This window comes from Protopterus annectens, chromosome 2.part2, assembly GCF_019279795.1.
Source record: "Protopterus annectens isolate FY-2018-M chromosome 2.part2, PAN1.0, whole genome shotgun sequence".
Classification (NCBI taxonomy): domain Eukaryota; kingdom Metazoa; phylum Chordata; order Ceratodontiformes; family Protopteridae; genus Protopterus; species Protopterus annectens.
Window position 1 is genome coordinate 172,665,909 of NC_056730.1, and position 15,403 is coordinate 172,681,311.

At 36.1% G+C, this 15,403-nt stretch overlaps 1 protein-coding gene across 1 annotated transcript in view; it reads right to left on the reverse strand.

The window, feature by feature from the left end:
* LOC122796012 (multimerin-2-like) overlaps window positions 1-15,403 on the reverse strand; it is a 99,127-nt gene that overhangs the window by 59,106 nt on the left and 24,618 nt on the right. The window contains exon 2 of the mRNA XM_044064493.1: window positions 12,450-12,504. Coding sequence (XP_043920428.1) covers window positions 12,450-12,504 — 55 coding nt within the window. The remainder of the gene's footprint in view (window positions 1-12,449; window positions 12,505-15,403) is intronic.

Below are 15,403 nucleotides of genomic sequence, written 5' to 3' on the forward strand. Positions count from 1 at the left end.
CATAATTGTTAAATATAAACACTAATGAGAATTGGTAATTGTTTTGCTTGTATTTGAACAATGTTTGCCCAAAATGCCTTTTCACTAAAGATATTTGGCTGAATATCGGTTTACAAAAAATCATAGATGGATATTGACTTAATTTGCATCTTACCATTATGTCCATTCCAAGAGCACACTCACCCTTGCAAAATGATGAAGTGGCCTTAGTGAATGATGATTTAGTAACTGTCTGTGTGACATGTGACAAGTTACAGTTATGTGTGATTTGATATTCACCAAGGTTGTGAAAGGCAAGCAACAAGAACATTGCCAGAATATTTCTTAAAGTCATTGAACGTGGCTAGCTCAACAATGCAGCAGTTTTGGGAGGGAGGCATGGTTAGCCTGAGGAGGAGACAGACTGTGGCAAGGTAATTAAAACTTTTTTTCAGGACTTCTAAACAAGCAAGAATGCATTATTTCATGGCTAGTCTAGATAATAATGCATCACAGGAAGAAAGACTATTAACCTATTAAAAATGCATGTTTGGACAAGCATCTTTTAGTTCTTTTGAGACAGTATTACAGGAGTATCATAGAACAACCACACAGCAGCAAGGAAATATGAACTCTGAAAATAAAAACAGAACAATGTGCTGATAAGCTAATCAAACTTTAAGATGGTCAAAGAAGTGCATGCTGAGTACTGAGTACAACAGCAGGGCAGGTAGTAATTGTGCAAGTAAAGACTTGCCTGAATTAATTAAGGACAGAGAGCTGTAGACTTTGTCTGAACAGCTAATCAATGCAGTTATGCACTTACCTCAGTAATTGGACCCAGGAATTAAAACAATGCACTGCATAGGTAATCTCAAGAACTCTTGAGTTTCCTCTTCATGACATGTATTGCTGGAGAAGCAATTGCCTGGATCCAGTGCCTGGCTCATCACTATTGTGCAAAAGCATCAAAGTGTAATGTCAGGAAAGTCTATATTTGTCTTTATGGCAGATTATTCCTCAAAACTATTTGCTTTTTGGCAGCAGATGCTGCAAAATAAAAGGTCACTGCAAGACCTGTGCTAGTCAGTTATACTGCTGTACACAGACATCCTAGCAGTGGAAGTTGGTGGAGGCAGGAGTGATCTTCATGAAATTGAGGAAGTAGTCAATTTGATTGACAAAGTTTGGAAACAGGCCTACCTAGATATAAAAAAAATGTCTGAAAGATATCTTGTCTGAGTGAGAAACAGAGTGGAAGATGATGAGGTGTAAAACACAACATCAACAGCCTAAACCTCAACACTTGGACAGGAAGAGGTTGTTGTTCATGAAGTCTACTTTGAAGGAGAAAGAGCTAGCAAGGAAGGGTTATCAGAGGAGGGATAAGAATACAGCAAGAAATTAATGTAGATCAAGTCCTGAAAAGCAGCATATGCTAAGAGAAGAGAAGGACTAGCATTCAGATCCAAAAAGGCCATCGGATTTGCTAAAGTATGGGAACAAGTCCCATACCAGGAATAAAAATCAGCCATATACAAATATGAGTAGGTAAACCAGTGATACAGAAGTAAATTTACATCTAATGGCACAGAGATTTCACCAGAAAAGTCTAGCGGGGCAAATAACAAGAATGAGTTAGAGATTTTTCTGGAATCACCGGACACTGGTAATGAACAGTGCTGGTCATCTAAAGGAAGCTAGACAGGAGCGTAAGAGAGGCCTGAGACTGGCTAAGCAAAATGTTTGATAAGGATGTTGTCTGATACGGAAAAATACTCTTTGTGCTCACAAGCTGAGACTAGGGTTTTAGATTTTATGTATTACCAGTGGTTTTGTTATGCACTCTCATTCCCCACACTTTAGTGAAAGGAGATGTAAGAACAATAAGGCAAAGTTGAAATTTGAGATGTACATTGACAGAATTGTAAGGCAATATTTTGTAATGGAATGCTAAAAATGTTTACTAACTGATTTTTTGACATGTGAATGCCATTGCTAGAATATATACAAGTAATTCTTCCTTTGTTGCAGGTGATAACACATGAAGTATGCCTCCCTAGGTGAGTGGCTCATACACTAAGTTATCTTTAATACTAGATGTATATCATTGCATGATATGACAATGGACTTACTCTTAGGTGCATTTAAGCTCTCATCTTTTCTATTACTGTGGGATACAATGCCTGTAAAGGTGGAGTGCTTGCAGGTTGAGGGAGCTATAGAACTAACAAAATATTCTGTTCTAAGTGCAGTCAAAAATCACAAATAAGAGCCTGAGGCACACCAAAGGAAAGGTAAACCTACATGGATGAAGACTATGATGGAAACGCTGACTATTGAATAGCTATATGTGCAATGATAGGAAACTATTTCATGTCATCGGACAGCAATGGTGCTACCTTGGCATAGAAGTAGGAGACTGAACACTTCTATTTTTAAGGTATACATATCTCTAGTGTATTCTATAGACATAATGACCACTGAACTGGGCATAGGTGTATAGTCTGTACTAAAGCTTATGTATTAGTTCAGGAGATGCCCCTGGAAAGTTTAATGATGAGGTTCATCATAATATCAGGGCACATGTAATTGGAACTAGTGAGTGAGTGAGAGAGAGAGTGAAAGAGCTAATGGATCTCAAAAGCTTAAAAGTTTCTTGTGGAATTTTCCATGTAGTGCTCATCTAATAACAAGGAAAATGATTTTGCAGGGAATCCAAAGGAAAGAAGGGAAGATAATATGCTTATGAGAAGCAAAGCTTAAGTGAAAGAAGCAAGTAAATTCAGATCTAAGCATTTCAATGAGATATTTTCTGATCATAAGTCCATGATGGATGAAGGAAGTGTTATTGATGTTTTACTGGTCACTACAGATAGCTACCCAAGACCTGTAACTTGTGGAAATGGGCACTGGCTACTGTAGAGAGGTATGATAAATGGAGTCATGGTCTTTAGGAAGTGCATATGCCCCAACCTCAATAACCCAACATTCTTCTTAATTCTCCTGAAATAATGGGAAAAATGGCATGCTCTGCTAAGATCACAGTTTTAGTGCAGGATTTCAGTATGGTTCTTGATGACAGGCTAAACAGGATGTATAACAAAAAGTAACATCATGGGTGGCTTAATGGTTAAGGTGTTTGCCTTACAAACACAAGGTGCAGGGTTTGAGTCTCACAAGGGATAATTGGCTAGGCTTAAAATGGCTCGCAAAGGCAGTTAGCTTAGTACTAAACTATGAACCTATGAAAGGTCAAAAAGTGTTAAAGGATTGGTTATCAAGTAAAGAATGGATAGATCCATGGACAATGGGTAGATTGATGGAGATGCCGTAGGGGTCACTCTTTTGAGAAAAAATGGTTTAAGAATGGAGTAGAATTAACCTTACCTTAGCCTCAAAACTGTGAGGGGACTGATAACTTGAGTTGAAATAAAGGGAATTAGTTTAACAGATCATGCAGATCCGCGGTGGTACAGCGGTAGCGTTGTTGCCTCACAGCAAGAGGTTCTCCTGTTCAATTCTTGGCTGGAGTGCCTTCTGTGTGAAGTTTGCATGTCCTCCCTGTGGTCGAGTGGCCTCTGAAAGACATGTGTGAATGGGCATGCCTTCTCTGAAGGTTGGGTGGTGGGCTGGCCACTCGGCACCATAAAAATCAAGTGCCAAGCATTTGTGGACCGGAGTTCTGCTGTGGTGACCCCTAACCAGGAAAAGCCAAAAAGACAAACAAGTTTAACAGATCATGCAGCAGCTGTCAAGGAGTAGGAGATTCCACAGAATAGAAAATGTAAGAGATGGAGGTGGATGCATTGTGAATGGACTAGCAAGCCATGAAAAAACAAACTGAGAGAATTACCAAACTGTGTGATTCAGCAGAATAAAAACTCTAGGAAAATTTTGGGATTCACTGGTGGGAAGAATGTAAGGCAGAATATGGGAGGAAGCTTTTATGTACAAGGAAGGACAGCTTAGCGCTATGCAACAGAGAGAAGGAATAGGATAATAGGAAAAGCAAAAAAAGGAAATAAGGCTAAAGGCTTGAGATAAGTTTTCTAGACATACATTAGGTGGAGGATGAGAAGATGAGGAAGCAAGATTATTGCTGGCTTAGGAAGTAGTGTAACCATAAGTACATAAAATTAGTCTTCGAACTATGGAAAGGGAGGCAGACAGTTCTAAAAGTAGAATGGGTTGATGGGAAAGTAGTTACCTGGCATGATAAGATATAAGAAAATTGTTTGGTAAATGTCTTAAGAAACTACACAGCAAAAGGGCTGAAACATGAAAGCATACAGAGAGCTTCAAGCAGTATTTAGGCAAATATTAAGGGAAGCAGAGAAACAACAGATGGAGAGGTACATGCAAGTGAAGGAAGGAAAAGAAGCAGTTAAAAAAAATTAAGAATAATAAATTGGTGACCATTGATGGATTCACTGTAGAATTTTTTAAGTGTGAGGGGGTACTATGTTTTAGCAATGTTAGTAATTTATTTAATAGATTTAGAGCAAATAAGAGGGTCATGGAGGAAACCAGCTAGGCAATAATCAAAATTATACCAAAATCAGAATTAAAGGATACCAGAGATAAGCAATGTTAGACTAATCTCCTCAGTCAACTTTGTTCTTAAGATGCTGGCTAAAGTATTTTCTAGACATCTGGAGATAGTACTGCCTTTTATTATAGAGCCAGATCAGAAGTGCTTTGTTCATAACAAATCAGTTACAACCATCTGGTGGAAACTGGCAGCTTTCTTACATGAGTCTGGGCAAAATGGGATCGGAAGCAGTGATAGCCCTGTTTGACATTAGAAAGTCATTTGGCATGACATATTGGGATTTTCTTTTTAAAACCTACAGGCACAGGGGTTTCATAAAGAGTCTTGTCCTTTGGATAAGGCTTTTATATCTCAACCCCATTTTCAGAGTATTCATTAATGGAAATCTTTCAGAAGTAGAGAAGATAAGAAGGGGTAAAAGACTGGGGCAGCTGTTGTCTCCAGACACCTTCATTCTGATGATAGATGAATTGGCCTACCAAGACAGAATATACCTACACGCAGTTATAGAGATAATAGAATTGAAAGTGCCTTTTATATGCTTTCAGATGAATGCTTGCTGCTAAGTGAGAGAAGAAGTTCAGTTTTGGAGGGAGTATTAAAAATTTAGGAAATTCTGAACATTATCAGGCCTGAAATGTAGTGAAGAAAAATCAGTAACAGTATGTTTAGGAGAGCATAAATGTGATCATCTCAGATCATGAATTAGGGAATTGACATTTCCAGATATTACAGGTTATAAGTTAATAAATCATTGGAAGATGCCTGCATAAAAATGTGTAAGTACTGAAAAAAAAGATTAAGAAAATGTTATTTAGTATGGTTAAGTCCTTGGCTTCATTCCAAGTCGGACTTTCCCGGTAAACAAATGTTAAATAAATAAATGAATGAAATATTTCTATACTGTAAGAAATCCCTACAAACAAACAAATTATCTGATTCTTATGAGGATGCATATCTGGACAAATAACAGTGCCTTAGGTGGAAAAAGAAGAAAGATATTCTTGACAAAAGCTCTGGTGACAGTACATTAAGGTAATGAGGGCTGCTAGACATATCCAGATAAACCACTGTCTTTCCTTAGCCCAGAAGGTTGGGCTCATACAAGAACTGCAAGAAGTAGGGGAGTGGATGTAACAGTAATGCAGAGACTGAATGACGGAAAGATTGGACTTACATATACTAAGTCCAAGATGCCATTTCTCAGAATATTCCCTTTTCTCTGAGGTATGGTGATATTGGAGTTGGTATATACAAGTTTGGGGGGTGCACATTTTAAGGGGAAGAGTGATTTTCACAATTCGCTCTTCTTCAGCTTTCTGGTAATTTTTTTTCGGCTTGTCAGCAGCTGGGTTAAATGAATTAGAAGCATGTGACTGGATGAAAGTATTAGATTGGTGGTTTTATATTTTCAAATAGGTAGGTATGAATTTATTCATTTGTTCTGACGAAGTTCTAATTAGAGAACAAAAGTGCTTAATTGTGTTTATTGTTTTTAATAAAGTTACCAGATTTTATTATTTTGGCAGTCTCAAGTTGCGTTTCTCAGTTCGTCTGTGTTGGATATTAAGTGTTTGTGGTGTTTGGTTAATAGTTTGTGGCCATTTCAAGTGCTAACATTTCAATAGGGAGCCAATGTAACATCAGGGTACAACAACCAACTTGCTTTTAACATGAATGGATAAGTATTGAGTTTAGTGGACTATAGATGGAGGATAAGTGTCAAGAGCATAATATAACCTCATCCAAAAATTATAGAAAGGACAGAAGTTGATATTAGAGTAGACTGGAATAATAAAGGAATGAAAATATGGTACCAGCTGGAAAAATGATGAAAAGAGCAGGATGAAAACTTTTAAGGAAGCACAAGAAGAACTTGGAATACCATGACAGGCATGTTTGTATATGAGTATATCAGGGAATTGTGGAAGCATTTATCAAAGAGAGCCAGGAAGGGTATGAATGCAGTTCATTGTACCAAACAGTCCAGCATGAAAAGATGAATGAACCTATGGTGAAAAACTAAGGATACTCATAGGGTGATTCAGCACAGATGCTCAGAAAAAAGTATCATTTTGAACGAAAGGGATTCGATTGGACTTGTACAACTCTTAATGACATAGTGAAATGGTCTAAATTCAAAGGTCAACAGATGAGGTTAATTTATTTCATGCCTCTAAGAATATATAATAATAGTATGAAACAGTAACTGCTACAGATGTGGCCACCTTGAAGCAGACATAATGCACATGCTCTGGAAATTTCAATAAGTTAGGAGACAGTGGGAATATTTGCTTGGATTGATGGAGGAAAGATATGGCACCTGTCATCCCATGTGTTGGAAGTTGTGGATAATATGGATAAATGATAGGAGTATGTAAGCAAAAAGGAACATCTTGGATTGCTGGTTAGGTCCTAGTGAGTATCACCAAAACTCTAGCTGTAAGATAGAATGGAAAATTCAGTGTGATGCACATTACATATCAAGTAAAACTTGTTTTTTTAGGTATGTGGAAAATCATTCAATATCGCCAACACTGGGACTATTATAAGATGTATCATGAAAATGGTCTGCAAAAGGCACAGGTCTAAGTGACAAAAACATACTGAGAATGGTATATAGTATTAAAATATGCAGTGGGTTTATTTTTTGAAGTATTATTTTATGGATGTGTTGCATTTAGTTTTATTGGAATAATGTTCTTTCTTGACAGGAATTGATTACAAAATTAATTAATACTTAATTTAAAAAGTGCAGCAATTTCCTCATTGCTTGTGATGCATGTAAAGGATGAAGCACGCTTGTGATGCATGTAAGGGATGAAGCATGCTTGTGATGCATGTAAGGGATGAAGCACCTCATGCCTTCTCGATTTCTCTCTCTATATCTCTTTATATATCTATCTACCTATATATATATATATATATATATATATATATATATATATATATATATATATAAAGTGTGGGGGGCTGCTCTGGTCAAGGACAAACCTCTAGTCAAATCTAGCTAAACAGTGTTTGCTAGTGTGTGTGTGTGTGTGTGTGTGTGTGTGTGTGTGTGTGTGTGTGTGTGTGTGTGTGTGTGTGTGTGTGTGTGCGCATGTGTGTCACATTATGGAGGGGTAAATGCTTACAGCATTGCATATTTTTTCTCCTTACATGTTGTCTGGCCTGTGGATCAGTAAGCAGCATTAAATATTAAATGGTTCATTTCACTCGATCTCTGTACAGAAAGGTATTGCTTGCATGTTTGGATATACTTTATCATGTTGTGCAACAATAAACATCCTTCCTAAACTTTTCCCTTAATAAATAGTCACCCCCCCCCCATCATAATGCCCTCTACTTTCTAACATTATAGTATCCCACAGTTAAATACATTACTCATCTAAGATGTCCCCTCAACCATATCTCTGAAATAACAATCATTTGTACTCAGTGTTCCTTCTTGAAAATTATTGGGACTACACATTCTCTATTCATGTGAAAGAACTTCATTAAATATTTCTAATAATGTAAAATAAACTGATAATTATAAAAGAAATGAAAAAAACATGGTATTTAGCTGTCAAATCAATGACCAGTACAATGACCAGTACAGAACATTTTGAGGTTTGTTGATGCTTAATGGGGGTAGATGACTTGTCTCCACATTCAAGAGAGTGTGTGTGTGTGTGTGTGTGTGTTTGTGTGTGTGGAGAGAGCACCACAGAGAAAACACAGAGGGCAGAAATTTAGTTTCAGCTATTAGTCTTCATGGTATCTGGCTATGACAGCCTGAAACATATTCAAAAAAGTGGTGTCTGACACTGTAACCTGAGAATTTTTGTGACTCTTTCCTACAAAAATGGCATCTCTCATGCAAATTCCACACCACATGTAGTTAGACATTTACTGATTTATATAGACATATCTGCTCCATTTCCAAATAATGACTGATGAAGTTCTTAAGTGGAACACATGCCAAATTTGTCAGTCTGTAACAAAGCCATACAGACTAGACAGAAGAAAGTACATCTACATTAACTCTAGGAAAATTTTGGGATTCACTGGTGGGCTAGAATGAGGCAGAATATGGGAGGAAGCTTTTATGCACAAGGAAGGACAGCTTTGTAGCGCTATACAACAACAGAGAGAAGGGAATAGACATGATAGGAAAAGCAAAACAAGGAAAATAAGGCTACAAAGGCTTGAGATAAATTTACTAGACATACATTAGGTGGAGGGATGAGAAGATGAGGAAGCAAGATTATTAAATGGCTTAGGAAGTAGTGTAAAATCCATAAGTACATAAAATTAGTCTTGAACTAATTGTGTGGAAAGGCAGACAGTTCTAAAAAGTAGAATGGGTTGATGTGGAAAGTAGTTACCTGGCAATGATAAGATATAAGAAAATTGTTTTGGTGAATGTCTTAAGAAACTACACAGCAAAAGGGGCTGGAAACATGAAAGCATACAGAGAGAGCTTCATAAGCAGTATTTAGGCAAATATTAAGAGGGAAGCAGAGAAACAACAGATGGAGAGGTACATGCAAGTGAAGGAAGGAAAGAGCAGTTAAAAAAAATTAAGAATAATAAATTGGTGACCATTGGTGGATTCACTGTAGAATTTTTTAAGTGTGAGGTACTATGTTTTATAATGTTAGTAATTTATTTAATAGATTTAGAGCAGATAAGAGGGTCATGGAGGAAACCAGCTAGGCAATAATCAAAATTATACCAAAATCAGAATTAAAGGATACCAGAGATAAGCAATGTTAGACCAATCTCCTCAGTCAACTTTGTTCTTAAGATGCTGGCTAAAGTATTTTCTAGACATCTGGAGATAGTACTGCCTTTTATTATAGAGCCAGATCAGAAGTGATTTGTTCATAACAAATCAGTTACAGCCATCTGGTGGAAACTGGCAGCTTTCTTACATAAGTCTGGGCAAAATGGGATCAGAATCAGTGATAGCCCTGTTTGACATTAGAAAGTCATTTGGCATGACATATTGGGATTTTGTTTTTAAAACCTACAGGCACAGGGGTTTCATAAAGAGTCTTGTCCTTTGGATAAGGCTTTTATATCGCAACCCCATTTTCAGAGTATTCATTAATGGAAATCTTTCAGAAGTAGAGAAGATAAGAAGGGGTAAAAGACTGGGGCAGATGTTGTCTCCAGACACCTTCATTCTGATGATAGATGAATTGGCCTACCAAGACAGAATATACCTACATGCAGTTATAGAGATAATAGAATTGAAAGTGCCTTTTAAATGCTTTCAGATGAATGCTTGCTGTTAAGTGCGAGAAGAAGTTTAGTTTTGGAGGGAGTATTAAAAATTTAGGAAATTCTGAACATTATCAGGCCTGAAATGTAGTGAAGAAAAATCAGCAACAGTATGTTTAGGAGAGCATAAATGTGATCATCTCAGATCATGAATTAGGGAATTGACATTTCCAGATATTACAGGTTATAAGTTAATAAATCATTGGAAGATGCCTGCATAAAAATGTGTAAGTACTGAAAAAAAAGATTAAGAAAAAGTTATTTAGTATGGTTAAGTCCTTGGCTTCATTCCAAGTCAGACTTTCCCGGTAAACAAATGTTAAATAAATAAATGAATTAAATATTTCTATACTGTAAGAAATCCCTACAAACAAACAAATTATCTGATTTTTATGAGGATGCATATCTGGACAGATAACAGTGCCTTAGGTGGAAAAGGAAGAAAGATATTCTTGACAAAAGCTCTGGTGACAGTACATTAAGGTAATGAGGGCTGCTAGACATATCCAGATAAACCACTGTCTTTCCTTAGCCCAGAAGGTTGCACTCATACAAGAACTGCAAGAAGTAGAGGAGTGGATGTAACAGTAATGCAGAGACTGAATGACAGAAAGATTGGACTTACATATACTAAGTCCAAGATGCCATTTCTCAGAATATTCCCTTTTCTCTGAGGTATGGTGATATTGAAGTTGGTATATACAAGTTTGGGGGGTGCACGTTTTAAGGGGAAGAGTGATTTTCACAATTCGCTCTTCTTCAGGTTTCTGGTAATTTTTTTCGGCTTGTAAGCAGCTGGGTTAAATGAATTAGAAGCATGTGACTGGATGAAAGTATTAGATTGGTGGTTTTATATTTTCAAATAGGTAGGTTTGAATTTATTCATTAGTTCTGATGAAGTTCTAATTAGAGAACAAAAGTGCTTAATTGTGTTTATTGTTTTTAATAAAGTTACCAGATTTTATTATTTTGGCAGTCTCAAGTTGCGTTTCTCAATTTGGCTGTGCTGGATATTAAGTGTTTGTGGTGTTTGGTTAATAGTTTGTGGGCATTTCAAGTGCTAACATTTCAATAGGAAGCCAATGTAACATCAGGGTACAACAACCAACTTGCTTTTAACGTGAATGGATAAGTATTGAGTTTAGTGGACTATAGATGGAGGATAAGTCTCAAGAGCATAATATAACCTCATCCAAAAATTATAAAAAGGACAGCAGTTGATATTAGAGTAGACTGGAATAATAAAGGAATGAAAATCTGGTACCAGCTGGAAAAATGATGAAAAGAGTAGGATGAAAACTTTTAAGTAAGTGCAAGAAGAGATTGTAATACCATGACAGGCATGTTTGTATATGAGTATATCAGGGAATTGTGGAAGCATTTATCAAAGAGAGCCAGGAAGGGTATAAATGCAGTTCATTGTACCAAATAGTCCAGCATAAAAAGATGAATGAACCTATGGTGAAAAACTAAGGGATACTCATAGGGTGATTCAGCACAGATGCTCAGAAAAAAAGTATAATTTTGAATGAAAGGGATTCGATTGGACTTGTACAACTCTTAATGACATAGTGAAATGGTCTAAATTCAAAGGTCAACAGATGAGGTTAATTTATTTCATGCATCTAAGAATATATAATAATAGTAGGAAACAGTAACTGCTACAGATGTGGCCACCTTGAAGCAGACATAATGCACATGCTCTGGAAATTTCAGTAAGTTAGGAGACAGTGGGAATATTTGCTTGGATTGATGGAGGAAAGATATGGCACCTGTCATCCCATGTGTTGGAAGGTGTGGATAATATGGATAAATGATAGGAGTATATTAGTAATTTATTTATTTATTTAATTTGTTTATTTATTTATTTATTTAGTAATGCAGTACATTGTAAAGACTACATAACATATACTACAAGAAAATCTTAAGAGGCTTGCTCATCTGTTGTTTACCTGTAAAGTACTTACCTTTAGCAGCAGAAGTGTGGCATTCAGAAATATTAGAAGAGGTGGCTGGTGTATGGAGAAAACATGGTGATTAAATCAGCAATTCGCTACCTAACTGTAACTGCTTTCTTCATGATGAGCTGGAATGCCAGTGACATGCAGGGTCACTGATAAAAGAAGGCTGAGTATTTTTTGCCGAGGTGTATGCCAAAACAGTGTCTTAATCTTTCAACAGGAATCCTGTGTTTCCATGACAAGTGTAGAGATGGGATGCTGTTTCGGAGGACACCTCTGCCTTTAAATCATGACAATGGAAACAGTTCTATTCAAACAGACCATCCACGGCCAAAATATCCAAATAAAACAAAGACCTTCAAAAAGCTTCATACTATCAGCATATTGTTAAATTTCAGCATGTTGTAGATACATAAAGAACTAAAATATGATAAATAATTTTTATTTACAGACATTAATTTCAGGCTTATATTATGCTGGGGTTAGTACTAGATGCTAAGCAAGATGATACTGTATGACAAACGTACACATATAATATAAGCTCTTATGCCATTAGGTATTTCTGTTAAGCTTCTTCATGCTCACATAATATGCATTATTTTTGTGTTTGTTGATACTTCAGTGATTTTTACTGTTATGTAAACATTTAGAATTTACTGGAGTTCTCCATCTGCACTCACCTTCAAAGAGCCTTTTATCCAACTTCACTGGTGTGTCTTCTTCCTTGGGGGCATCCTGCTTGTGAGAAAATAATACAGCATTATATAGGACCAGATCATGTTAAAGAACATTTTTCTTAATTTTTCTGTTGTTTTGTTATCAAGATAATGTACATTAGATACCAGTGTGTCTTCTCTGTGTCACACAGGCATACCTCTCAACCTCTAAGAGCAAAAATATCTGGACAAAGCCATAAATAATGGGGGGACAAAGGTTCAAAAATAGGGCCATTGTTTTAAATATTGCTCTTATAAACTTAGAAAGTTGACAGAACATCAGGTTTTCCATTAGCATGAATTTTATGATGGGTATGAAGTCTGCAACTCAAATAACTGTCATTATTTTCTGATTTCCATCCTCAATGATTTGCCAATCATTTGTCAGTAAACCAAAAATTTATGAGGAATGCACCAAAAATATGAGGAAAATCTGGACATTCGGTGAAAATCTGGGCAGTTGAGAGGCATAATGACCAGTGGTCTGGTAAAATGGTGCACTGAGAGATATGTATGCGGAGAGAGAAAAACTGAAATTAATATTAAAGGGATACATATCATTTACAACATGCTGCTTTAACCCTCTGGTATGATTCAGTATTTTGAGAAACGTTTCACAGTTATTGGATTATTCAAGCAAAATAAAGATAAATATGATGAGCTTTAAAATTAGCATTTTTTTGTAGAATCATAAAGCTTTCAGCCATTATGACCTGTATCTTAGCTCAGAAAGCAAAAGTACTTGGCAGTGATCACATTAAAATATGACAGGATGGGTATACAGCTTTAGGAACATTTAATATAGTAATATCACATGCTGAATCATTTAGTCTTGCCTGTTAATGTAATCATGTATATGGAGCCTCTGACAGTACATTTTGATGCTGTATGAAAAGCAGATTGATACTGGTTACAAATATTTCTAAGTGTTGCAATATAGCAGATAAATGTCTAGAAACTTGTAGACATTTCCAAAAATATCTACACTTCAGTGCAATAAGGGCAGTTGGTGTTTCTAGCAGTTTGGATCTAAAAAAAATGCCATGACAGAAGCAGATAGTAATGCAGTATATCATCGAGGACAAGATCACATTCCTCAGAGCTCCAGATTACATGTTTCTTGTATTGATCAAACAATATCTCAGCACTTAAATAATGAACTGAACATGGCTAGGTTAATAACTTTATTTAGTAAGTGCTTTCACAGGTATTAATCCCACTTCTTCAGACTACCACAATGAATAAAGCAACATAATGTCTGTATTTAAAACTTTTAACCTGGCCGTGTTTCAGGTCATTAGTTCGTTATTTATTTGTATAAGTTATATATTGTTTTCTGACAAGCTGTTTATCATAGTTGCTGGTGTTGTGTTAAGCAATTTCTCAGCAGTTATTTGACTTTACTATTCCTGAGAATTTTTGAAAATAATGGCTGCTACTAAAACTAAGAGTAATGTTCAACCAATCCTTGTACTTACAGTGTACTGCAATGGAATTTATGGTGCATAATGTGCCGAGACTATACCACAAAAAATAAATGCTAATTAAGTTTTTTTTTTTGCATACTGTCAGCCCATAAAAAGTCTTTTCATTCTAAGTTTTCTTTATCTAAAATGTGTGTAGGAATTTCATTCATCTTCACTTACTAACCTAGAGTAGTTTTGTTAGCAGGGAGGCTGAATCCCTCAGTCTTTTATATTATATGATACTTTATACTGGTTCTAGGTGATTGTCGCTGTTGAGCAACTCCACTAAAGCAAAAAAAAAAATATAGCAAAACTACTCCAGTCACAAAATAAAAGCATGCAGGTTGCTTTTGTGATTGGGAGAAAAAACAACATAACTAAACACCAAAACATTTGCTTTACATGGGAGCTCTACCCCACACTCCTTTACTTATATGCACAAGCTCCACAGTTACATAACGTCTACCACAAGGGGCACATCATAGTAAATTAGTGTTATAAGACTTGCTTCTTCCTGCACTCATTAAGAGTTCATCCGATAGCATATGACAGCCAGAATAGTTATCAACAAGCTATGAGTTTGAAAGAATGTCCTACAATTACATATATGTGCGCATTGTATGTGTATGCATGTGTGTGTGTGTGTGTGTGTGTGTGTGTGTGTGTGTGTGTGGGTGTGTGTTTGTGTGTGTGTGTGTGTTTGTGTGTGTGTGTGCATTTATATATGGGTGTAACATGAAACATCAAATACACCCAATGTCGACGTGCTAAACATCAATATCTCTATGCTGAAAATGCAGGTGTCAACAAGCAATTACCCATGCACCAAGAAACAGCCACTACACATGCAACAATCAAAAAACAAACAAAAAAATGTTTTTTTTTGCAGGGGGCAATCCCCCCTGCACCTCTTAGTAATTATATATACTAACTCCAAGATTACAAAAACATGGGGTAAGAGCATATTCCCTAACCTCAGGAATTGTTCGATCTTGGATACCTGTTGACCAGCTGCTTAGTCGATCATAAAAGTTTGACTAAACAGCTTTTGATGAAACACAGATTTTTATATTTATATATATATATATATATATATATATATATATATATATATATATATATATATAAAACAAACAAAATAGCATCATGAGTCAAGTCAGGGGCTACAGCTAGAAGATACAAAACTTTAGCTAGAACTGGTTGAATTTCTTTGTCTGTAAGGGGATATTCCTTTCATGTCACCATGAATGCATATCACTACCACTTTTTCCTTGTTATTAATATTATGTTTACATACCAGAGGACCGCTAATAGGAGTAATCTTGCTTACAGAGTCTTGCGGGTTAGATTTCTTTCTCTTCCATAGATACAGTACACTTCCCCAGCTTGGCTGTAACATATTAACATAATGCTGACTTTACTTATCCTAGCTTCATCTTATAACATTACATA